Source organism: Spodoptera frugiperda, chromosome 18 (genome assembly GCF_023101765.2).
Source record: "Spodoptera frugiperda isolate SF20-4 chromosome 18, AGI-APGP_CSIRO_Sfru_2.0, whole genome shotgun sequence".
NCBI lineage: Eukaryota > Metazoa > Arthropoda > Insecta > Lepidoptera > Noctuidae > Spodoptera > Spodoptera frugiperda.
This window is the reverse complement of record NC_064229.1, coordinates 10490875-10518008: the sequence shown is the minus strand read 5'-3', so window position 1 is coordinate 10518008 and position 27134 is coordinate 10490875. Positions and strand designations below refer to the sequence as shown.

Sequence of the window (27134 nt, the reverse complement as noted above, 5' to 3'; positions counted from 1 at the left end):
GACACATGGAACAATATCTAACGAGAAGATTAGTCTACTTAAAAAGGAATTAGTCTATTCGCCACGGGGTAGAATACGGTCCAGAGGGAGAAGAAAAGGATTTAAATCTTGTTTAGAGACAAACAAAGGTTAAAGAGTATTAAAACGAACTCCTTGCACGTGCAGACAGAACGATAGAATTGTCAAGAAAAAAACAAAATTGTTGATGTTTGTGCTGTTTTGTATGTTGTGAGTAGATGTCACGTTTCCTTCCAATTTTCTTCAAAAACAAGATCATGGAAAATGGGTGTGCCGGCTGGTAATGCTGAACTTGGGAAAAAAATCTTCGTTCAACGATGTGCCCAATGTCACACTATTGAATCTGGCGGCAGAAACAAAGTGGGGCCCAACCTTTATGGCTTTTTCGGTCGAAAGTGTGGACAGGCGCCAGGTTTCGCGTATTCAGATGGCAACAAAACGAAAGCAGTTATCTGGAACGAGGAAACTCTTTTTGAATACCTAGAGAATCCCAAGAAATACATTCCAGGTACGAAAATGGTTTTTGCTGGGGTGAAGAAAGCGGGAGAACGCGCTGATCTCATAGCCTATTTAAAAGAAGCTTCTAAGTAGTTACTATGGATATGTAGAAAATTAGAATTAATATATTATATGCATTGAAATATGTATTAGAAATATTAATAAAGATTACTTTTTAGACAGTTATTTTTATTTCATTGCTAGCTCCTAACAGCAGCTTCACCTGTGTTCCCGTGAGAAAAAGGTAGCCTATGTGTTATTCTAGACCATAATCTACCACTTCAAAGATTTATCCCAGTACCTTCAGCCGTTTTGACGCGATTGAGAAAGAAACATAACTAACTCACAAACTTTAACATTTATAAGATTGGTAAGATAGAAATTATAATTAAAATGAAAAAATAAATGTATTAAGCTGATGTTGCTGAGTTTGGTCGTTTGTCTGAATGCTTTAATCTTAGGAACTACTGGTTCGAATTGACTAAATTCTTTTGGTTGAATAATTCATTTTATCGAAGAAGCCTATAGGCTATAAAACGTCACGCTACGATCTATAGGAGCCGAACAATTTATGAAACCGCGGCGGTATCTATTTATCTGGTATTATCGTACATAATGATACTGAAATACAGTGCAGAATATTTTTTTATCTATCGGATATTTTTTTCTACCAGATTTTTTTTTATAGCAACATTTGGTTACCCACATCCGCCATCTTGAATTTAGTATTGTGCCAGTCGGGGGGGCGGTGACATATTTTTACCCGTCATCGTCGTAATTTTGTGAATTTGTTGGAAAAACGCGAAAATAAGTGTCGTTACATCGTGTAAATAGTTTATGTCAGGACTGAACGTGAGGATGGCGGGTCAGACTATAAACGATAGGCTTTTGGCCGCCCGCCACAGCATCGCCGGGCAGGGTTTAGCCAAATCCGTTTGCAAAGCTACTACCGAAGAAATGATAGCACCCAAAAAGAAACATTTAGATTGTAAGTACTGTTATGGTAAAATGCATCCGTTTCAGAGTAACTCTCGATACACACATCTTTTTTTTGGTCAATAATTGTGACGACGTCGTCGCTACAGCGACTTTGCCAATGGTCGATAACATTTCTATGATATTGAATGTAATCCGTGACGACCGCATTCAAGTTCATAGAAGGCGTATTATGTGTCAATAAAACAATAATAAGATAATGGCAATTGAATTCGCATCTAGAATGTCGAAATATTTTTACATAAGTAATGTTGTTTCTCACGATTGTATCGCTTGACACACATTACCTAAGTTATGTCATGTTGTACTGGAAATAACGTGCTAGTTATAAAAAATCTATCTACCTACTTATTGATTTTATGTAAGGACCTATGTAACTAATGAGGATCAGCTTTAACTTGGTTTTTAGTGCTGTAATTGTCTGGAATGGCAAGATATAGGTACTTAAGTTATAATCAGGTAGATAGTAAAAGTCTTATAAATGAAAACTATATAATATCCATTTTTGTGCTACCTCAAACTTAGTGTAACAAAAATACCAAAGCAATGAGTGGTTATCACTATCTCTATTAGAATCTGATTAGATTATTTTCTATTGACTGTGTCTTCAAAAGTTAGTTCCTATTTTTCATATCTACCCTACTCATTAACAGAAAAAATCCCACTAAACTTTGTCATAAGATTCTGATAATTTTCTGCACAACATGCATGTCATACAATTTTCCAATTGGAATCAGCTTTCCTATAAGAATAAAGAAAGTTCCATAAACATCATATCACATACATGTAAAGAACATAAAGCTATAGATGAGTTGTCAATTTAAAAATACAAAGTACTGTGACGTCAGTGTTGATTACCGAAAATTATCTTCAAGTAGGTACTCCTAATATAAACAGAATGACTGATTGTTTTATCAGTAGGACAACAAGAATGTAATTTCATAATACTAACATAGAAAGTTCTACAGTTGCTTATATTAAATGAAACCTCACCATATACTTTATAATAGGTAATTTAAAAGCAAAAAAGTATTTTTTTTTTAATTTAAATCTATTATCTTAAGTTATTATGAAAAGCTATAAATGCTCTTACCTATCCACAGACTAAAAATATATCTTATAAAATTGTTCTTCTGTGAAGTGAAAGAAAGACAATGCACACTTTTACAATACTTTTATTGTATTGGTCAAGATATAATGTTATCCTTTATCCATATTATTTCCATTTAAACTAACTAATCTTAGCTATTAGTAGACTTATGAGAATCATAGTAGTCTTTACCATCATAGTAAAGTCAGTAGATAAAAAACAATTTCCCTTTAAAAAGTATTTCAAAGAATCATACTAAGATGTTGTCCTATGAATATTGAATTGATTCAATATTGCTCACATGTTTGTATGAAACATTTACTGCTAAAATATTCCTGTATTAACATGCGGCCAATGTGTTGTATGAGTCATCTTTTAACTGCATGTCTGGCTGAATGTCTGACACCCCATGCTTTACTGGTACACTGATTAACAAGTGACTAGTCTACAAGTTAATTAACGAAACTGTTTTTAGCACTGTTGGTATGTCAACAGATTAAAAATGGATTAAGTAATGTTGATGCAAACCTTTTTGTTTGGTCTGGTCAATATTTGGAGTTGAATAACCTTAGTTGGTTTTTCATTATCTATGTACAGTTAGCTAATATGTTTAGACATATTTGTCATTATTAAATATTAGCATTTTCTATAACTGGTTGTTTATTGTTAATTTATTCAACATGTTTTATTTGAAGGTTTTGTTTGACTATGCATGGACATCTTAAATGTATTACCATTTCAAAAGTATTAAAGAGAGAGTACTGAAAAGATTATGTTTTGTTCTATAATTATCTATGTGAAAACTACAATTCAGCACAATACAGCATTTATTTAGTGTAGGTAATATGTACTGAACATTTAAAATTATCTAATCAGCTTCTTAACAGGTTTGTGGCACTTCATTGCATTAAATGATTAAGTAATGTTACAATTCTTGAGTCGGCCAATATCTAGGTGAAGACTATTTCCATAAATTTGTATACAAAGTGTTGATAACTCACTAAATTTATTACAGACCATTAGCAAGTTTCCATTCATAAATTTTGTTAAGCTTATTCAACTAAGTACTTTGGGGTGTTGGGTTAACCTACTTTTATTAAACTGTTCCGGGTTTAGCAATTACCCTTGTATTTGTTACTTTTACTAATAAATAGTTTAATTCTTAGTTATCTAGTGCCTTAATAATAAAGTTTAGTTTTGTAACATTAATTCATAGATAAAATAAGGAAATAACAGAAATAGCAAATTGCCATAATTGGTAATTTTGAAGTTGACAGCACAGTCATATGTTTTTACTTTTATGAATAACTCATAAATGTAATTAAAGGAACATTTACGACGATGAGGAAAACACAAATTCACATTTAATTTACCGTTTTAACATTATATTGAAGAATTGTTGACTAATAGCTCTGTGGGTCAGTGAAAGGAATACTATATTGTAGACTATACATAGTTATATGGTCCACTGCATATTGTTTGTGTTGTAGCTGTGTGGGATATTGTGTAGCTTCAGCTTTTGTTATATTCTTGATGAGAATAGCCAATGTATGTGAAAGTCGTGTTAGACCAGCAGACTGTGACAAATTCAATAAAAAAATATATAAATGTCTTCTCGGATTCAGCCGCCCCACTCTATTCTTGAGCCTTGACTTACCTTGGAAATTGGGTCAGTTGTAGTCATAAATACAGAGATCACTGTCATACTTCCTTTGCGTAGTTTCTACTCAGTGTCTCTTTGCGAAGTGTCATGGCGTGAATCATGTGATTTAAAACCACATAGGACTGCTTAGAAGCCATAAAGAAATTGTTATGTTCAATGGCTATGTTAAGGTTGCTTAGTGACAAGTATAACCTACCAAGGAAAACCTGTTAAGTTTTTTAAGTTTTGCTAGGGAAAAGGACAACCGCTTTTTGCTAGTTAGGTACAACTTTGTTGATATGTAATTCTATACATTGAAGTGGGCGGAACTACTGACACTTATCTAACACAGATACCAAAAAAAGAAAGAAAAAACAATTTCAAATAAAACGTGAAAAAATCGCTGTTATATTGCTAAATCGACGGTGCGAAATTTTCTTAATATATTTAGGTACGAATAAAGTAAATTGAAGCCGGTTTTCCCGAGTCATTCAGTTTCCAATTTATGTTGTTTTTTTTTGTACAATCCACCAGTCCCTTATTTCGGGATCAAAAGATTTGCGACAGATTTTTTTCGACGTATCCATTGTTGCTATCGTGTTCAATTTACTGATATCCTCTCTGTAACAGTTGTATGTTACATTGTATCTGTTCGGGACGTTAATTGGTCTGATTGGAGTGAAATATGATAAGCAGGACAGACTCGTTTCCTGCCCAGCTATCATATCAAAATGTCGTACTGTTCTCTGGAAGCTTCAGAGTTAGATAGTATTTATTTATATTATTGTTTACAATCAGTGCTTCCTCCGAAATTAATTTAACCGCAGAATTAATCTATTTACCACAAAATTGATAAGCTATTAATATGGGATTTTTTTATTAATGAAAATATACCTACTACGGTACATTGGTTGTCGTACTAGTACCAGTTTCCTCAATTACACGGTAATGTTAGCTAACGATCCGTTAACTTGACCGACCGCAACTTGATACCCTTAAAAAATACGACAATGACCTGATTTCGTGTGCCCTATACCGCAAATAACTCCCAAAAAGTTGTAGAGGACCCTTTTTTCTGACATAAAAGTAATTAACGAATACGGAAGCTGTTATCTAATTTGTATTCTAAATCTGAGTTTAGACTGACACTGATCGTAATCTAAAAATACATAATTTTGAAGTTCGAATGAAACAATTTTAGCTCGTCGTTGAATGAATGGATTTTTTTCTAATTATGCAAAAAGCAAAATGCTATTAGAATGTAAATCGAGAGTACAGTATCTGAATATTTGATGCCGTTAGACGTGACCAATGCAGATTGAAGCGTTTTATATGCGTTTTGTGTCATTCACCGACATGTTCGGTCTCTGAATGAAATAATTCTGTATTGAATGGGACAGACATTAAAAGTAACGTTAACTTTTTAACTAGCCGGTTAGAGTGGAATTTAATTGCATATTTTGCCATGTCATAGCCAGGAGTCCAAAAATAATAGCATTCGGTTTCTCTTCCTTGTATCAAAATATCAGCATTTATAGTGTACCAAAATCTTAGTCATGATTTGTCACAATAGGAATGACCCACACTGACCAATTCTCTGAAATCCTAACACATTAGACCACTTACGGAGTAATTAAACCTAAAATAGATGTGGACCAATTCTATGAAGGCGCTGAACCCAAGGAAGGACTAACAAAGACTAGCTTAACAAACAGTATAGTGTTTCTAGGCATGTGTAACTGATTATATTGAGAACTCGACAAATATTTCCATTTGAGCTATCTAGGCGTCGCTGCTATTTTTATTAAGGGTCAATTAATTTGTTTTCCTAGAGCCATTTTTACATTGGACTAGTCAATTCAGTTTATTAGGTCAATAGATCGATTAGGAGTGGTTTGGGCTGATATGAATTGTTAAGAGATTCCTGGAATCTTAAATTGCTAGGCTTTTCAAATATCTATTTTGTACTTGCTTTTACAGTTACGTAGATGTTAAAAAGTAATAAAAGAACACGCTGAAAGGGCAAAGTTATTGATTTTCAGAATTGAAAATAATATTTGATTCAAGAAGGTCCTTAAGACTGTGTATACATCTTGAGATTAACTCTCCGCGTGGACCGTTGGACCGTTTTGACAAATGAGATGTGTATCGATCCGTCTACAGTCGCAGACTAGGTCGCCAGAGCGCCAGGGCGGCAGGCTAAACATTAGCTATTCAGTGTTAGCCAGACTTTAATTCGTACTGTATAAAAGTGAATAAAATTCCTCGAATTCCTAAAATCAGCTTTTTGGGAAATAACCATATGATATAGCAGAGGGTTATTTGCGACAGTAGCCTTATTGGCTCTAAGGTTTAGGTTGAGATTGCATTTTGCCAAACTGTGACATCATACCACTTGTTATTGGTCGCAAGATTACCATACAAAAGCATTTATTCTCTAAATAAAATTCTTGTAGTCGGCCGTTTGTCATTTTTATGGCAACGTCTTCCGTTGTATTTAATTATTTATATTTCCCAGACAGTGGTAGCCTTTCGGCCTATGAAAGCTATTGTTTGTTACGTTGTTACTTTGTAACAGAGTTCTCATTGAGTAACGTCTTGCTTTCTATCTGATATGAGGTTAAATTAATTCATTAACTATAAGGAAAATGAAACGAACATTATGAACTAATCACGCCTTTTTTGTTACAAACAATTTTATTAACTTTATCTAACATTTGATACATTTATTTGATAGGTATCATTGAATTATTATTTATCGATCGATAACTCGAAATAAGGATAAATCATCTGACTCAGAATTTTCATTAGAATTCAGGAATATACGTCATTAGAATAGACGTCACGAGATTCAACACGTAATATTACATGACAAACTACCGTAAATTCGCGACACTTGACAATTGACATAATATCCGATTAGAATTTTCGTTCGCAACTTTCGTAACGAAAGAATGGTTTACTATTGGGTCAAGTGCGGTACGTAATAAAAATTTGGTTCCGCTGCTCGGCCTGGCCTTCACTCGGAGTGGTGTAATTGTCTTTTTTCTATGCCTGTTGTCTATTGCTGAAACACGAAAGTTTTTATTGTGTGCCATCACGCACGAGGTGACTGGTTATGGGATAACAATGGCATGGTCACTTCATGACCTTTGAATCACTGTAGGAACAACTCTTCTTCCTTTTTTAGAATAAAATTGTACTTCAAATAGAAACGCCTTTTCCCAGTCCCCGTTTTTGCTTCTGATTAATTTCTTTGCGCTCTTCAAGACAGTTTAATGAGTTCTCCAGAAGAAGGTCAAGATTGCTGTTCCCTTTTTGTAAATTTGCTGCTCTGGCTGAAGTTACCCTTCTGTCTTGTGTCTTATTGGTAAAATAATTACCGACCTAAGTAAATACTCTCCCGTGCCATTATTTCAGTCTCGGTATTTCATTGGTAATGCAATTGCTAACAAAACTGAAGTGCTAATTAATACTAACTCTTCGGAGTTGAAGTAATAAAGTATCCGAGCATTTTATGAACTCTCGTCTCCCAGTAATGTTCAATGTTATTGAAATATCGAACGCTTTATGTTCCTTCGTTTTATGCTATCGTATCAAACGCTTGAGTCGTTTACACTCCGGGGAAATAGCTGTTTAATGAATTGTAGATTTCCAATATAGGATCGATCGTTACGTTTAGAATCCATCACGGTTTTGCGATGCGCTGATGTCGCCCGATGGTACCCTGATTTCACATTCTGAATGAGCGCGAATCGTGCCGTTGGTTGAATGATAACACAGTGATAGCAATCTGTCTTCCTTGTCAAACGCTTTTTGCCATATTGTATGACGTGTAATTGTAATGAAACAATCTATTTGTGTTATATCAGTTTAAAAATGTTGTGTCTTTTGAATACTCAAACGTAACTGAATTATATTATAGGTACTTGCTATGCTGCAGGGCTTTGCCCTGAAAAGAAGGGCAACGATCTTACCATATACTTTATCGTATGAAATCTCAGATTACTTCAAATTATACGCGAACTCCACAAAAGGATTATTTGTACCATGCTAAAGGTCAATAAAAGCCAAGTCGTGTGTGGTTACTAATTGTCAAACTACTTTTTGTGCGATAACTTGTTTTACGGAAGATTCTGTCGCTAAGGTGATGTAAGAATGGGGTTTATAGGTTCTTGTTTATAAATAAGGTGATTCTTGTGCTCTTATTTGTCTTTACCTACCTTAAAAGACGTCTTGGATGGAAAGTTCCGTGTATGTGCTGAACTATTTCGATCCACTAACAAATTTCTAACACACAGTTACGAGTTTACCTCCAGAAGTTAATTATAACCAGCTACCGAGCAACAGTCTCCTACCTGGAGAATTGGATTATTTAGTTTGCCTCCATTTCTGGAAGCGTTTATAACGAAGTAAATCGTATGGGACTTTAAAACATTACTGTAAATGGCTTCATATAGGTGCCATAGTTTACTTAACTATTGTTCCGATTTTCATTCAGTAACGTAGTACAATATACAAATTATTTAGTATCGCCCATTATTCTTATACAACTGTAACTAAAGGTTAACGCCAAATCGATTACATTTTCATAGCAGCTGTAACATTATTACCGTTCAAAGGCAACACTAATGGGTATCAACTAGAGCTTTTATAGCCTATAGTAAGTTTGCTTCCCGTACTACAAAGTGACATAATTTATTCTAGACCGTTAATGTTCGCCTACATGACTTTTAGGTCGACCGTAAATGTTTAAAAGGTTTCTGAGGGAATTAAGATAGATTATTATTAGGTTTTAATTAGACTTAATGAAGAATGAATTGATGCTTATAAGTTTAATGTATGTGTAATAGAATTTATTTGTTTGTTTATGGACTTCATGCACGTAAGATGAACATTTTCAGACGTATTAAGCTTATGACGAATCTGTTATGGTGACGTTAGTCGATGCCACGTGGAGGAAAATTAATTAAAATGAACTTTAACACATTGGTGTGAAGTTTTAAAGTCAAATTGCCGTATATGTTGGTATAGTTCATCATTTCAAGGCTGTTACTAACCGATATATCAATGAAATCCAATACTAATACAATATTAATTTTAAAGTAGGCTAAATATCTAATGATATTCAATAGTGTACGGAAAATAATATGCCATTGAACAAAAATTACATGTTTATGTCCAAATTGTGTCTGGATTAGATATAACGATCGTATTACTTTAATTACATCTGTTTGTTTATCAGACTATTAGTATTAAGTTTAACACAATGCCTATGAATGATTATGACATTGTTTTGTTAGAAAAAATAGTTTTAATGTTAGCGTAGACTGATAAGATAAACCCACCATCACTATCACTATACGCGCCCATGAACCGCGAGTTATGCGTCATTTGGTAAAGAATGAATGGGATGGGGAACTTGGGCTTATGTCTATGGGCTAAATACTACGACTACGCTACTATTATGACATAAGAATAGTGACCGTAAACGAAAATAGATATTTTTGTGTCTAAAAGTCTAGCTGGGGCGGTGGAGAACTTACAGTTCATTATTTTTTTGTCTATTATGATTGTAACGTTATAAGGGCTAAGCTTATTACTAAATACCGCAAACAATTTTAAACTCCGTGCTATTAAGGACTGCTGACAATTTCAGAAATCCAAAAAGCCCACAACAGTTCTATTGTTATGAAACGAACCCGAAATTGATAAACACTTTCGTCTTATTTAAGATTGTCTATCACTTATTTTAGCAGAATACTAACCAATACTCTTTGTTTCCAGATCTAGTCCACTGCACAAACGAGCCCAACGTGTCGATACCACAGCTCGCCAACTTGCTGGTAGAGCGTACACAGAACACCAATTGGGTGGTGGTGTATAAAGCTCTAATAACTGTACATCATCTACTAGCATATGGGAATGAGGTGAGGACTATTATACCGTTACCATTTAAGGAAATATTTGCAAGAATTGGTGTGATTTTGAGTTATTTTCATTTAATGTTTAGATAATTTATTCAGAAAGAGCGATGTTGTGGATAGATGGTGATTTGGAGAGAGCGAAAGTGGAATTGAATGGATGTTATACAAGGATAGAATAGGTTACCAAAACTGGAAGCTTGTTTGTCATTAGAGTTCCGAACTATGAACACGACAAAAATAACAGCATATTTTCAGATATGTACACAGAAAAAGAAAAAGACAGTCACATTTGTAGAATATCGTACTTGACAGGCCATTCACATGGAAACGATCAATCAATTCCGTAACCCGTAACCATGCAATCAGTCCTTTGGTAGCCCAGCCATATGTTCCTCGTCAAGTAAGACGTGTGCACCATTTCAAACGTTAACGTAGCCAATGGAATTGTTCAATGGAGCCACGTCGGATTTCCGATACGGTACACATTGGCACATCAAACGGCTAATTGTGTACAAAGCCTTAGTTACGTAGGAGAACTGAACCAGACTGCTCCTATATGGAAATTGGTTAACCGGCTTCAGTTGGGAGTTTATTAAGTCTGCAGATTTGCTAAAAGCTTTTAGCTACGGTAATTCCTGACATCGTAGCAACTGACTGATTATCTACGTTAGCACAAAGGAATTAAGCTAATGGCGATAGTCTACATTGAACTAATGACTAACATTAAAGTAAAACTAATGCTAAGAAAGAATAGAAAAAGTATTTCGCATTAAATCACTACATCCCTAATCCCTTTCCATTCAGAAATGGTAAATGCCAACCGTCTTTAAAATTAATCCTGAAAGCAAAGCAGCACGATAATTATCGAGCCGTGACGTCAGCAAACACAAAAGGGGCAGATACCCACGTACCCTACATTTCCGATGCCAGTATAATTCCTAATCAGATGGAGGAGTTTCACCCTTTGTGACTCACATTTATTCCCCTACTAACTTATTGGGAACTGGGAATTTCTGTGATGGGAAAACCGAATGCATTCTCTCTCTGCCTTGCATAAATATTAAATTGTTTTTTGCATTCATGCTCTATTACGAGTTTCTTCACTCCATTTTGTTACAAAATTGCTGATAGATATTTCCACAGCACAATTAGTGTCATGTGACACTTTGTCTCGTTCATCACCTAGGTGGTGGAGGTGTGACTTATATTCAAAAGTAACCTATTTGTTTAATACACTTAGTACCCTTTACCTAATCTTGGGCATAAAACTCATCTCTCTTAAAACTACTACCACATCTGGTGAGAATTGCGCGTACTACCGAAGCACTTAGCATGTCACGAGGTCATTAATTTGGAGATAATTTCATAGCCGACTCCATCAGTACTTCGCTAACTTGCTTTGATCCAATCATCTTGTGTTCAAACATCCCTTAATGCTCTGTTACTCTGTATACAGGTAAAGGTATGTTGATAGACTGTTTACGCGTTGTTTTTATTATCAACACTAGCATGCTTTCCTTTAAAGAATTTTATGAGGCCATCTGTTATTATGGAGATTACATTTTTTGAAGTATTTTTAGTCGGTCGTGTTAGGGATAATGTTTTTATATTATGATGAAACGATTTATGTCATTTATTATGTGTTCGTTTGCTCCGAATGCCCTAGACAGTTAATCTGCATTCAAAATTGACATCTGTAAGCAGAAAATTTCACCAAGAATGTCCCTAAAGCAAGTCTGTATTTGCTTATTAGGTAAATGTAAACTAATGAATGTCCAATGAGGCCACATTTTTCATCATCTTCCTTGTTCTACGTATTTCATTAGGAGTATAATATAGAATTTCAAGGGTAAAATTTTCTCAAAACGCGGATAATATTCAACGTAAACGCAAGTATTGTTTGATTGTTTGTCACATAATTTATGTATGAATGCTTGTTTATTCCCACGTCGACCCAGCTGAATGTACTTAGTGAATAAAACCAGGTATTTATCAATGAGTCACGATTTTGCCATAGCTGGTATGTTTAAAGTTTATGGGGCTTATGCTTATTTATATGGAAAATACAACTTATTATAGCAAAACTAGAACTATGCAATGATTTCCGACCTTTTGTCCTGTAAAGGTATTTGTAGACAGTCTCTTTGATCTAATTATAGGCAAGTACCTTTGTTGGGTTGTGGTTTGTTCTTCATCTCGAGGAATACCTAATTGTTTTTTTAATGACATAAATACCTAGGGTTTACTTTCACAGATATACTTTTATTCTTTGTATACGCTGGTCTAGAAAACCCGTATCTCTCTCTACCTACGTGTATATCGATATAATTAATCAATGATGATCTGTCATATATTATGTTCAGTCGATGATATCAAGATTTCTTGCTTAAGCATCATACCGATCCATTATAACGTCTTGATTTGATTCTTGCCTCCATTACCAGAATTTGCTTTGATGCTGTTACGCCCATTATATTTTATTCATACGCAAACATACTCTCGTTTGCTTATCTCATTCTAATGTAATTCCATCTTTCCTTTTACGATACTCAAGGGAATGTATCTTCGCTTTTGTGGGATATCTTAAGTAGGAGGTCTGGAATAAAGGAACTGAAGATTAATTTTAATCGAGCCTTTAGCACTTGACCTAAATGTGTTAATGAAAAAAATCAATACCGTCTGGAGTCGATCGATCAATGCGCAGTCCATGAACTCGGTACTGATTAATGTGAATCATTCAATTTCTCGCCTATCAAATCACGGTATGGAGGTCAATACGTTTATCATCACTTCGGAAAATATGTTCTCGATCGGGGACTTTTTAATGTCTACCTATAACCTTGTTCAGAGCCCTTATCTGTCAATGCCAACAATGGCGTCCAACAGCTGGAAAAGTAATGAAATCGCCGTCTGCGCATACCATAAATGCAAAACTGATTAACTTAGGCTAATCTAAGAGTTCGGATATCGTAAATTTTTAATTGTTTAATGGAAATGCCAGTTTTCATTCACTTATTTGGTTGTCAAGGAAAAATACCGGCTGTTAATGAAATCTGTGTAAGGTTAGATTTAATCTTTCCTTGAAAATTAAACTGGCAGCAATCGATTCGCTTCATTTTTTTATTAGAAAGAACATGGAGACACTGGCATTAACCTCAAACGCTTTCGTGTATAGGCGTTTAAGCTTAAGTCGGTTAAAAATGAATGTTCAAATGACTAAGTCCTTGAGAAAAAGTTGACACAGATACGAAAGAGAACGTCTTAATGATGCAGTGTCTTCTCGATATCAATCAGATGCTTCTCGTGACCCCTTACTATACAAGGTAGTTAATCACCCAGACGTGTATGTCGTAATACAATGACAGGCGAGAGGCGGGGCTCTACGTAATTTGTACCTCGACAACTTTGCAAAAAAAAAACACAACACAAACGTCATAGTCACTGACAGCTAGTTGCAGTGTTGCCAAGTGCGAAAAAAGTTTGCGTGTTTTTGAAATCTGAAAACGTCATGCGGAGGTGTTTCTTTTTTTATTTTTAAATGTTGGGGATATGAAAAGCGGCGTTCTATTTATTTTTTATTTACCGGCAGATGAATAGGCGCACTGTGCTTGTTTACGTGATGGGATATGAATATACGTAGCTTGTTTACTGCGGTTTGAACAAGTTGAAGCTCTGTTTACTATTCCATATTTACTCATATACATTTTAAATGTAATTTATTTGAAAAACCCTTTCATCATAGATACACACAAATAAAAAAAATATATTTACACGAGCCTGGCAGATTGTTTTCACTGTTGTTGCATAATTTTTTTTATTCAAACTTGTGCCTTATCAAATACTAATTTACTGCGTCACGCTATGGGTATTAATTTTCCATACAAATAGCGGCCCATGCGCAACGAAGTACATAACGCCATTATGTAATTTATTTCCTGTAATATTTTTGTCACCATGTCACTATTATTGCATTTCGTCATCTGTTTCGTAATTATTGATGATGTGTCCTAATTCAGAGGAATTCTACTTTACTTTTTTTATGGAGTAATCCGGTAAACGAGCAGACAGATCACCTTATGATAAGCAATCGCCGCCGCCCATGGACTCTTGAAACACCAGAGGCGTTACAAGTGCGTTGCCGGCCTTTTGGGGGATTGGGAAGTTTGGGAACCTCACTCAACGAAACACAACGCAACCGTTGTTTCACGTCCGTGTGACCATGGCTGTGAGGCCATGGTATCACTCCGGTCGAGCCGGCCCATTCGTGACGAAGCATGGCTCTCCCACACTTTATCGTAATGAATTGTAAACTCAGCCCTAGCTTTACTCTAAAAAATATTGAAATCGAAAATTAATGTTGGTTGTTCCTCAATTTGGTGATTGATCGACCCTAGGACCTTATTGACAATCATCGTCGCGTTCAGTCACACGAGGACCATTGCTGAACAACTAACTTCTTTAAATGTGTTCCGGATCAGCCGTTGACTGACCTGCATCCAGTGGTTCCTTGCGTGCGACCTTTACTAGCGTTATGCTTTACAATGGCATTTACTAAACAACAACACTATTAAATCTTTAACTAATTTAATAAAGGCAATCTCTACAAACTACTACATAACTGCATAAGTTCCACAAGGTGTTCAGGGGGCCTAGTACTAGTTTGTTTTACGTTCGGAACGTTAATGCGTTTAGTCCAATCGGTTGGTTCTTGCTTCATCAGAGCAGGCCAATCAGACAGTTGAACGTCATAAACGTGTCAAAGTCAAAGGGTTTATTTCAACTTTTGAAACGTCAAATTGAATTGTCTGTCAGTGAAGCTAGGTGCTCGTTCCAAAGTGTAGCTTCGAATGGAGAAGAACGTGCAAGAGCATCCATCGTTACTCTTCTAATAAAGTGTTTTGTTATCTCACTACGTCACGTTAAACAAACTCGTACATAATTCCTCTTTAATAGAAACATACCTTCAAATACCAGTTTAAATTCCCACGGAGCTACAGGGACCCTCGCATAGCTGTGACAGTCTCTGACAATTATGCAGACTATCAGCCAGTCACATCATTCCCAGCTATTAAAACACGCAATTAACAGCCAACTGTCTATAGATCTAAATAGCCCTTTAGTCTTATTTTCGCATGACGTTTTCGTGATTCAAGTGAGTGGTTGCTGTGATTTATATGTGAATTAAACTAGTATTAGTATAGTCTTCTTAGTCTGGTTAATAAGGCGTTCCAATAAAATGGGCCCTTTTTTTGATGGCGGGCGAAACCTTCAAAAGGCGCCTAACTTTTATGACTAGGGAGGGATTTTTACCTCACTAAAACCACCCCGGCGGACACTCTGCACCTGTAAGGGGCACTTTAAGTAGACCTCCGGAGCTTCCAATAAAATGGCCCCTAGAGAAATGTTAGTCAAAATAATATTAATTAGTATTTCAATACAAAACCACTAATATTGCTGACTACTTACAGAAGCGTAGAGAAACTATTTTAACCATACTCTTAAGGTTATTAGTTTTCATACTGTGTGGTACAGACACAGTAACTATACATGATTAAATATGAATTTTTCAATATTGAATTTCAATTTAATATAAAGTTCAATTCGTGTTGGTAACTCCTAAACACTAGTTGTCTGGAAGAAATCGCCATTGTGTGATAAGACCGCCCATTGTCCGCATATTACATAAAATGTATGTAACCTAGGCTACTTAAATGTGTACAATAAATCATATAAAAATAAACAAATCACAATAGGACAAAACCTTAGTTGTGAAAATTGAAATATAATGGATTATCTTACCTTATCGGTTACTGAAACTGCTGAAATCAATTATTTGAAACTAAAAACATCGGTTTTATTAACCTCGTGTGTAATCGTGTTGCTAAGCATTTAGGGGGCGTGTATGATATGACTTATATTGTGGTCATATAAGTAGATATGTTGTGATGAACTAAATTCAATGGTACTTATCTACATATTACATTGTTTATGCAAAAGTATCTCGTGTTATTTGAAGACTGGGTAAAAACATAAACTAATTGTGTGTTGAAATGTCTCGAGCGATGCCTCGATTACATTTTGGTCCATTAAACAACATGACCTTGTGTGGTTGCAAATATCAATCACTTTACAGAAAAGCGTATAATCTGAGTGGGAGAGCCATGCGAACGAATGGGCCGGCCCGACCACGGTCTCACAGAAAACCGACGTGAAACAACTAGCGTTGTGTTTCGTTGTGTAAGTGATACCCAATCCCTCTTCCCAATTCTCGATTCCCCAACAACCCTTAAATTCCTAACGCCTCTGGTGTTTCGGTTATCCATGGGCGGCGGCGATTGCTTACCATCGGGCGATCTGTTTGCTCGTTCACTGGCATAAAAAATCTGAGTGGAAATAGATCCCTATATTTTAAACTTCTGCTAAGGAAAATCGATTGTAACATAAAGTTGTGTTATATGTGAGACAGTTTCCAATAAAACCTAGCCTTTCAATACGCCTACGTGTCTACGTTATTATACACATGTCGGGTGGGTGTAAGTTTTCCATGTGTAGGCCATGTGTGGGATGTATTAACCTCTGGCTCTGGAATATTCTGATAAAAGTTCATGTGGAAATTGGAAACAATGTTCTGTAGGCAGTAGATACTGTCAACTTCTATGAAGTATTTCATTTTCTTTTAAAGAAAATGTCAATAAGGCTCCACATTGCTTAAAGACTGATCGGTTCGATTTGTAGTCTCTAAAACTTCTAATAATAATCGGGTATTATTAATGCTAGGCATCATATGGCCAGGTTAACCGGGGCTCCGGCTGGAAAAACAGGAGTAGGAACGAGGTGATTTTTAGTCAGTAAGAGTTTTGACATTCCCTCACGCGTCGCCCACGGCGGGAGAAGACATTGGATGATTTTCCCCTCTTAAAAATAGGTAATATAAACAGACCAAAGTGAAAAATTGATATAATGATGATGCATCATCTCCAATCCTTTCGACGCAAACGAAATATAGTTACATAATCTTGTTATCGCTAACAAAACTATATTAGGTGTTATTTATCACAGTTAACATATATGTAGATACGTATATTATTTAGCCTCTTTAGTAGGTATAGTCAGAAGGATTTACTTTAACGACTCCTACAAATAAAATGTCTACAATGCGGCCACTTGTGTCAATAAACGGCGTCTATCTGAATGCGAAGTGTACTTGTGTGATGGAACTAAGGATTTGTCGAAGACAAATACTTGATGAATTGTGTTCGAAGTGAGTTTTTTGTTCTTATAAAGATTGGGTAATTGGTGTAGAAATATGTTTGTACAAGGACAAAGTAAAATGTGGTGAAGTTTTATTGAATTCCTGGAGGAATGGAAAGGTTTATAATAAGGAAATAACCTTGAATAAACCTCCTGATAAGTCACAGACCACTAACTATTGAACATGTTTTATTGAGAGTTCCCTGCGAATCTTACATTCGAGTTGCAATAGTACGAGAGCCCACAATACCTATGATCACAATGTATGCGAACTGTCGCTCTTCGTTATGAAAAATAGTCGCAATAACTACTCCAATTATTATGTCCTTAACTTTTGTTAAAGAATTAGCAATTGGACTATTGAAGGTGATTGGAAAATTGCTTGAGACCCTTCCAGCGGACCGAAGGTAGAAGTTGATATTATTTTCGCACGAAATTATATTCGTTTCAACCTGTTCTAAGAATAAACGACCTTATGTGTGGGCGGGATGATTATTTCGGGCACGAAATTGCTAAATCACGTGTAATCCGTGATTCGCATTAAGTTAGTTGTTATGTAATGTGCTTCGAAAGGGACACGTGTGAGTTTGGGGTTTACGTTTATCATAGTAATTCAGCAATGGACGTCCTGTGGCTAATATTATGTTGATAGTAATTGGGTTGGTTTTGTGAGGAAAATTGTACATCGATATTTTGGACATTCTTGTACAGTAATAGGAGTATTTTAGATTTACTCTTACTATACTTTCACATCCAAAAACTGACGTAATTTCATAAAGGTTGTTTCTCTCGAATTATTATCCCAAGATTCGATAAGATATTTGGGATCCTCGGAGAGCACCATGTTTGTAGTACGGCACGAACGAAGTCCGATCGTCTGTGGATGTTTAAAATAAGAAACTACATAATATTATGTTTCTTATCATGTCACAATTAGCTAAAAAACGTTTAGCTGCACCGTCTTATCAGTGGCCTGGTTCGATTCCTGCGATGCAGATACTAAAGCCACTAGAGTCACTGAAGTAGAGATAAACATATAACCTAGAATCAGACTTAATTTTATTTTAATGGGAACATTTTTATTTATTTATCATTAGTTGATCTTGGTTCTTAAATTGAAGAATCGTCTTGAAATGGTGGTTGTGTCTAATGCACAAGTGAAGCTATCGGTTCATGTCTCAAGTTCTTGTGTTATTGTATTTCTGGATAGGGCAAAGATTCCGTGTTAAAGATTTATTTAATAGATCGAAAATACTTATTATGTCCCATTTAGTAAAGACGTAGCGCTCGGCAGTCCTGCTTACTATAACGTACTTAACCAGCGGTCACTTGCAGTAAACTTTCCTTCTTTAAAATTATTATAAACAGGAAATTTTATATGTTTGTTTTGTAAATAAAATATTACGTGAAAGAAAACTCATAAAAAAGGTGGCAATGTTTCAAAAGGCACACTGTATTTGACCTGAATTGAAAATGTTCCCGCCATACAACGTTTCGTCTCGTCTAAAAATATACCTATCGTAGCAAACTGACGCGTCTTGTTGTCCATGTGTATCAGCTGTTTGTGATGCTTTATTGGCATCGACGGTATATGTTTGTTGTCATAATACTTGTGTGAGTGAGGTTGCCGGAGCCCCAATTCCCCCATTCTCAATCTTCCCAATCCCCGACAACCCAACAACCCTTAAATTCCTAACCCCTAGAAGGCCGGCAATGCACTTGTAACGCCTTTGGTGTTTCAAATGTCCATGGGCTGATGGTGGTACGTCTGCTAGTTTGCCGGCGTGTTCCGTAAAAAAACAAACTTGAATGACTATAAGTTATGTAAAGTCAATCTTGTTACATTTCCATCGAACGCTAGTTACGTTACGATGAAGCTGCGGTATCTGAATGTTATGCACACGCGGATTGAGTAGACGCGGGCGCAATAATGACAGTTTTGGTGGGATTATTGTGCCCAGACAGATAGAATAAGAGAATAGTCTTTTCTAAATTCAAGTGCGCTACCAGCCTTTTAAAAAGGCCTGAAGAGCCTATCGTTCCGGTAATATCGCTGATTACTACTATTAGTTCATTGTATACTACTGTTTCTTATTTTTTGCGGTGCTCATTAATCAATGTCGATGTCAAAGGGTGCTTTTCCATCAGAGATGTGTTATGCTACGTTGCTATGCATGCGTTTGGCTTCCACCAATCATATTCATTGGTATGCATCCACAGCAATGTTGAATAGGACTATAGGACCTCTCTGGTGCAAAAGCACCCTAAAACTATAAAAGTCATTAGCTGGCCATTAACAAATACTCGTATTGATATGAGACCTTCCGCAAAGATAGCAATGCTGGTGGATAAGTTCTCTCTTTGAAAATCACCTTTTTGAACTCTTTTAAAAACTGTTGCTGTATTTATCCTGTTAATATTTCCGCCATACGTCTAAAAATAGAATGTATAAACATCAGGTGTTTATGTTTCTAGTCGTTTATAGGTAGGTATCGATGAAATATGTTTGTTGTCATAATATTTGATAGTCGGAAAGGGATGCTGTGTTTGCACGTGGCTGGTGTGTTTCTTGAGCTTGCTTTCACACGTTTATTGAAAATACATTAATGTTGTTATATGAAATATTGGTATATGCTTGTAAGTGAATGGTTCGATTTGGTGAAGTGTCTAATGCCAAAGTATGATGAATGATAATTTGGAAGGTGGTAGGGGGTGTTTGAAAAAGAAGTATTGTGCAGTAGTAAGTAGCTTGGGATAAGGGCACGAAGATGAAGACTATAGATATTAAATAATTAGAACAGCTAAGTACTTTTCGCCAGCTATATTACGAGTCCCATGTAACGAGTACAGACTCCTATCACACTACTGTTTGTATGTTTGTCCGTCAATCATGCTGAAACTACTGAACAGATTTTGATGAAATGTATGTAAAATATTATGTTCTGTTTTCCTGCAATATGTATTTTATACCTAATACTAATGTGAATTATTTCTATTTTTCAGAGGTTCACACAATATCTAGCATCGAGTAATTCAACATTTCAACTTAGCAATTTTCTAGACAAAAGCGGTGTACAAGGTATGTACAGATCGTATTTAAATTAGTACATAAACATATATACTAAGTTAGAATACTGCAAATGATGTTATACCTAATATTTTAATTGCTGCGTTATTCATCAAAACCGAATAGGCATTATTTATTGCGGGAGTAGGTACGGAACGGATCGAGTTTGTACAGGATTATTACTACTCAATAAGGAAATCATTACTACAAACATGATAGCTAATCCAATTATGTAATTAATACATTTATCCTATTACGGAATCATTTACCCTAAATAAAGCGTTATACGGTTTACTTTTGCACAAAAAAAAAATACATCTTAGCCTAATATTGGCGATGTCTTGCTATTCGAATTTAGTCTCTATCTTCTATAACATAAGTGTTAATAAAACTTGTTAGTTGTCGCATACGGCTTAATTTTGCACAAAATATAAATATCTTGCCCTAATTTTGACGAGGTCTTGCTATTCGAATTTAGTCTCTATCTTCTATAACATAAGTGTTAATAAAACTTGTTAGCTGTCGTATTCAACACGTAATATCGAATACCTTATTCGATATGTACCTAAATGCCTGGATATTAGTTTAATACCTCATGTCGTAGATATTGGAAATGGATATCGAAAGCGACCTCACCATTTGGTTCGTGTATGTTATAAACTTTCTTCCCGTCCATTACTGAGTAGTTTGGGGCTTGGGACCTAAATATGTAGGCAGAATATCTATATTTTACATTGAAGGACATTTTATAGCTATGTATGTGGACTCTATTAGAAATAACTAGTGGGATACTTTAGTACTACCGTAGTTTAAGGACTCAAATGTTGCTAAAGAGGTATCTTGAAATTACCTAAACATCACGGTTTACTCACGTACATTAATAGAGAAAAGTTCTACTAGTTTCGAGTCACAGAGGGACTCTTCATCTTAAGCAGCGTGTGCAGACGCGGCCACGACGCGCAACCTACTGATTTTTAGTTAATTTATTACGTGTTACGATAGTTATTATAAAAAAAGTATCTCGATATATTATTTTTAGGGGTCACCTGACTAAATACTTATCAAAAAGAACTAGTAACTCGATCTAAAAGAAATGTGTAAGTTATATAGCTTATCCACTACGATTAGGTTCAAATTAATTATGGTATGAAAAAAAAAACCCTACTAAGGATGATTGCGTGATATAAAAGAGTAGCGTGTTCAGAATGTTAATATAATAATATTTATTAACGAATTTCCTCATTTCTTTTTTGCTATAAATTAAGTAATCGCTTTACTCTTGACCTATTTTTCAAGCACTCTTAAAAAGGTAGAATATGGCATGTCGGTTGTAAAATTATTAAAAACATTATATAATAATCTGCTGCAGACGTTTTGGCGTAGCATTTAAAAGTGGTTTGGTAAATATTTGGTCAAAAATCGCGGTACTGCTAAGATGTAATCTTATTTGAGAGGTGTTTTAAGTATTTCTTCTCATATAACGTAGCATATTTTAGTATCAAATATCATTAAAAACCCAGGTAATATAGTGAGGGTTTCCTGAAGCAAGAAGCTAAACTATGCCGTAGCATCTAGTGATAATATAAACATTCACAGTTTACTAAATTTCTCAATTGGTTCCTTGGTCATATCATACAGTGTACCAAGTACCTGCTGATGTTTCCTATAAAATTTTGTGATTTCTCTCAATGTCCGGTCATGTCCGGATGCCATACTATTAAGATGAGGAAACACTGCATCTGTATTTGTGCACATTCCTTTGTACTATAATCATTCATTCGCAGTTGGCAAGACCCATCGAAATTAGATGTCGTAATAGTAATCTGTCTGGAGATATGCATTATTTGGCCCAGTGGTACGGGGAACTTTTTGGAGTTAGAGATTACCCGCTACGGCCATTATCAGCTGCACAAAATGAAAAATTATTTGCAATTGGGCCCATCATCGAATGCTTAAACCCCAAAAGGCCGGCAATGCACTTGCTAACTAACTCCTCTGGTGTAGCGGTATTCATGGGCGGCGCCGATTGTTTATTATCAGGCGATCGGTTAACTCGTTTGCCACGATATTCCATAAAAAATCAGACGGATAGAAAACTGAAAATCATGTATCCATTACCAATTACACATGTCGTACAGAAATCGATGCTTACCCGTAACTACCATTTCACACTGACTCAATTTGCGGCAGATTCACGAAGCCGTAGTAATGCGGATGGTGGCCGATGTTATGCAACTATCCACAAACAAGCTGGTGTTCTTCTACATTATACACATAAAACGATACAAAACCAGTTTATCATGGTCTAACTTTGTAAAATAATTTCGCATATTCAAAGGCCAGTTTATACTGGTTTGTGTAGATAGATTTGTAGCTGGCTACGTCATTACATAGTACGATGCCAACTGCCAAGTAATCTTGGCGCCCTATAGGCTATGTTAAAGTAGTTCTTTGTCTAAATTGGGTTGAATTTTTCTATTTGGCGTGTGGTGATGACTTGCTCTTTTTGCCTGGATGATCGAGTACTTAGGCGTATATGGTATCTATAGTTTCGGTTCCTGATTTTCGATGCTATTTTATTTTCAACATGCCCAATACATAACTAGTTGTAATCTGGAATTAATTAAAAGGAGTTATGTTAAATACCTCGTAATGTCGTTATAGAGCATCATTTGGAATTTCGCCTAGCTAAACTCGTTCATCTATTACAATAGTGCGTAAAAGTCATTAATGGAGCACTCTCTCCCCTCGTATTCTACTGTGACGTAACCTATCACTACGCCAACCGAGCGTTGCAAGTTACAATGTTCCGCTTTGAAGAATATGGGTACTAGAGTGTAGTACATTTATGGTATTGCACTTGCACCCATATAATCGGAAATCAGTTATTGATGCATCCGGAACTATACAGAATTACAAAATGTATTTTGGAACCAACCACAAAATAAAGGATTAATTTACTGTCCAGAAATATATAAGAACTTTGCTTGCATGGTTATAGCAGTGACTTAGCGATCGACTCCTGCGCAACATGTCGCAAATTCGATTCCTACTCGGAACAACCAAATTTGTAACAGATTGTTCTATCGAATCTGAATGCGACATGTGTGAAATATATTTATGTGTTTTCATATAATTTCACACAACTTACTAACCTAGGTCTTAGGAATTCGTAACAGGTTACCGAGGCTCCGGCTCAAAGCAGGAGAAGAAACGGGGTGGTTTTTAGTCAGTAAGAGTCTGACACTCCCTCCCGCCTCAGCCAAGGCGGGAGAAGTCATTGGAAGATTTTCCACCCTCAAAAAAAAAACCAGTAAAGGTCTTAGGAATTATATTAGTCTAGCAACGTAGGCGTATCGGTTACGTTTCGCTGACGTATCATATGTATGTATGTGGGTACTATACTCAACGCTATGACCAGTGACCTTAAAGGTCAACGACACCGCGGCCTCTGCTCATTCGCTAGTATATTTTTATAAGCTAAATTTTTATGTTATATCATATGTATGTATGTTATATGTTAATGTAGATTATGATCTCCTGTTTGCTATGTTGTGAATTTATTTTTGTATTATTTTATTTATTTAAACCCGTGTTATTGGCTTAGTGATCGCAAGCTCTACTACAGAGCAAAGCGTGTCGGGTTTCGTAGGTTTGAGGCAATTTCTGTGATTGCACAGAGTCTGGAGCGGACATCTTGAAATCGGCTATGAGACTATTTTCTTTAGAGAGCATTCATCTTGTTATTAGGTAATTAAATGATTAGTAATATTGTTGGCACAATTGCTATCGTTTATTGCGTAAATGTATTGTAAACAAAACTATTTATTTTTATTGTAGCTATTATTTTTAAATAGGTATTAAACTTTATTAATCCGATCCCGATCACATCAATTCACATGCTCTGGTTTAATACCTAGTTTAGTTTTAAAAATTAAATATGGAGATCGATGTACGTCCTTGGAAGAGGTCAAATGTGTCATGCGTACTCTCAGCCACGATTTTACGATCAATTGTTTCAATGATTGTTTGAGGAACCGTAGAATTTATGTAAGTTCTGGGTCGTTTTGACCTGTTACTTCAGCATAGTGTAATAGGAAGTAAGCCTGTATTATGCAACCTTTACATAGTTTTGTTGTAACTAGAGACAGTTTGAACTATTGTACGCTTCTTAAAATAGACGCCAAACACGCTGAAACTACTGAACAGATTTTGATGACATTTGGTATACAGACAGGGTATAAGCTGACTCGAGTGATAATATACGCTGATTTTATCAGACGAGAAATTTTATAAATAATGCAAAAATCAGAGCTTTTACTATCCGACCCTGAGATGATTCTTCTGTCTCCTCTCATTAAATTGGAATAGGCATTGTAAAATCATAATATAAAACATCACAATCGTAAAATAACATCTACACCAATGTTGTTACTTAAAGTTAATAAATGTTTTACATTTATGGTGTTATTGCCACCCTGGCGTGGCGCCAGTGTTTTGCTTAGCTCTTTAGCAATGGCGACCAATAATTTTAATGCTGCGTACAATCTTCTCATATTTCTGTATACCGTTTAACCTCCACAACCCTTTAAGCTACTGATTTTCACACCATGATAGTGAAGGTTGATTTCATTACTAGTTACCTTTTCTTAGTACATTATTTTGAAATAGTTTCGTAAATATTCTATGCGACATAATATTGTAAGATATAGATCTATGAGAGTCTTGAGAGCGTGACAGTTCTGTATGTGGTAGCACGGTCGATGAAGTTTGATACTCGTTGTCACATAAAACAAACATTTTATACACATTGATCAGTTTTTAAAAAGTTGGCAACGAACCTGTGACTCCACTGATGTTGTGGGTTTCCGTTGGCGGCGCTGATCGCTTACCATCAGATGATCTGTTTGCTCCTACCCCACAAAACAAAAACTAGTAATTTACCTAGCTGTAAAGAATAGTCATTAGAATACTAGTAAGTACAAAAGATTGCTATGATACGTTTAAAATTGTACAATCTTTCTCTATTATAAAACTCTCTTGCAGTTATCCTTCTACTGCTAATAGATCTATCACGAAAATTGATGATGATCTATGAGTAGATAAAAAGGGAGCTGGGAAACCCTTTTTGAATTTGGTTTAGGAAATTGTCTTTTTACGGAAATAAAGCGAAAGTGATAGATGGTTAGCACAAACTGATAAGTGTGAGAGCCATGCTTCGGCACGAATGGGCAGACTCGACCGGAATGATACCACGGCCTCGTAGATAACCGACGAAAAACGACGTTTGCGTTGTGTGAGTGAGGTTACTAGAGGCCCAATTACCCCCATCCCAATCTTCCCCATCTCCGATTCCCCAACAACCCCTATATTACTGTGTCCATGGGCGACGGTGATTGCTTACCATCAGGTGATCCATCTCGAAACTGAGTTTTTTATACCATAAAAAACTGAATTTCGCAAACGTTTATCTTTTCTTTTTTCTTATATCTTCGATTAAACATTATTGTACTACAATTAGTACTATTACAATAGTCTTAGAACGAACCGTTGTACTCCAGATACGAGTATAAACAGTACATTGTTACTATGACTAAGAAAAACATATATGACGCATAGAGGAGTCAGTGTCCTGAAAGTTTGTCTCTAAAACACAGTCGTGGCGTCAAAATGTCCCGCCGCTTATTACATACGTTCGTTAAAATGGGGCTCACATCTCAATGGTTGTCTGGTGGTTGTATTAGGAGGGATATATTTATATGTAGGTCGAAATGGAAGATTAGGTGGCGTTTTTGGGTTAATGAGAGACTTGAATTGGGTTGTAGAGACAATTTTGTGATTACTGTAGCTATGTATCATGAACGTAGTGTTTGTTAAGTTATTTTTAGTGAGATGTTAAAGGACGCCATTGAATAGGTTCCTGTTTATATAGTTTCTTGGTTTTGGAATGTAATGTTTTAAGTAAGTGGTTACTTGGTACCTTTCAGTGACTGTACTGACTGTTATCACATACATTTCGTTTATCTACACTACCTTATAAGTAAAATTGTAGTATTTGTTTGTAATATTAAAATAACTTTTTAATACAAGCATATGAATACAACATACACCTAAATATTCGTTTTTACAATTCTTATCTATCTATCTATCTGTTTGTTCTGCCTAATCTCTGAAATAGCTTGACCGAATTTGACGGGATTTTTCGGCAGGTTAGTGACTAACGTACTAAGGAGTAACTTAGGCTACTTTTATTAGTCACAAAGTCCATAAACCACGCAAGCGGAGCCGCTAGCATCAGCTAGTCTATGACTAAGTTTAAATCGTCAAACACGGTTGCAATGTCTGTTATGCACTTTAGCTATCCACAGGCGTTAGGCATCTGTCAGTGTCGTCTACGTATAATCCTCTAATACAATTTGTATAGTTTATAGTTAAAACTGAACATAATTTTACTATCAGATACCCGATTACCTAGAAAAAACTTCGTATAACACATCATTTGCAGTATTTTAATATGTTTTTATAATACTTATCTATAAAATATCGCATTAAATGCATGTTACAAGCCAGCATATCTCTGTATCTGTTGATATGCGTGACTAAAACTATGTAGGTCTGGGTAAACCGTAATATTATCCTTATCTA

The 27134-nt window shown here is 35.6% G+C and overlaps 2 protein-coding genes across 16 annotated transcripts in view; both read left to right on the top strand.

Moving 5' to 3' along the window:
* Positions 1-168: 168 nt before the first annotated feature.
* On the top strand, positions 169-694 carry LOC118277950 (cytochrome c). The gene has a single exon (XM_035596985.2). The coding sequence runs from the start codon at positions 283-285 to the stop codon at positions 607-609; it is 327 nt and encodes a 108-aa protein (XP_035452878.1). The 5' UTR covers positions 169-282; the 3' UTR covers positions 610-694.
* A 536-nt stretch (positions 695-1230) lies between these two features.
* Positions 1231-27134, top strand: part of LOC118278249 (phosphatidylinositol-binding clathrin assembly protein LAP) — a 44207-nt gene continuing 18303 nt past the window's right edge. For 6 of the 15 annotated variants that reach the window (XM_050700240.1, XM_035597388.2, XM_035597385.2 and 3 more), the window contains exons 1-3: positions 1232-1504; positions 10032-10174; positions 20426-20501. In XM_050700240.1, the coding sequence (XP_050556197.1) occupies positions 1354-1504; positions 10032-10174; positions 20426-20501 (370 nt within the window). In that variant the 5' untranslated portion in view covers positions 1232-1353. Of the gene's footprint in view, positions 1505-10031; positions 10175-20425; positions 20502-27134 lie in introns of all 15 variants that reach the window. The other 9 variants (XM_050700235.1, XM_035597389.2, XM_035597387.2 and 6 more) reach the window with 4 other exon arrangements.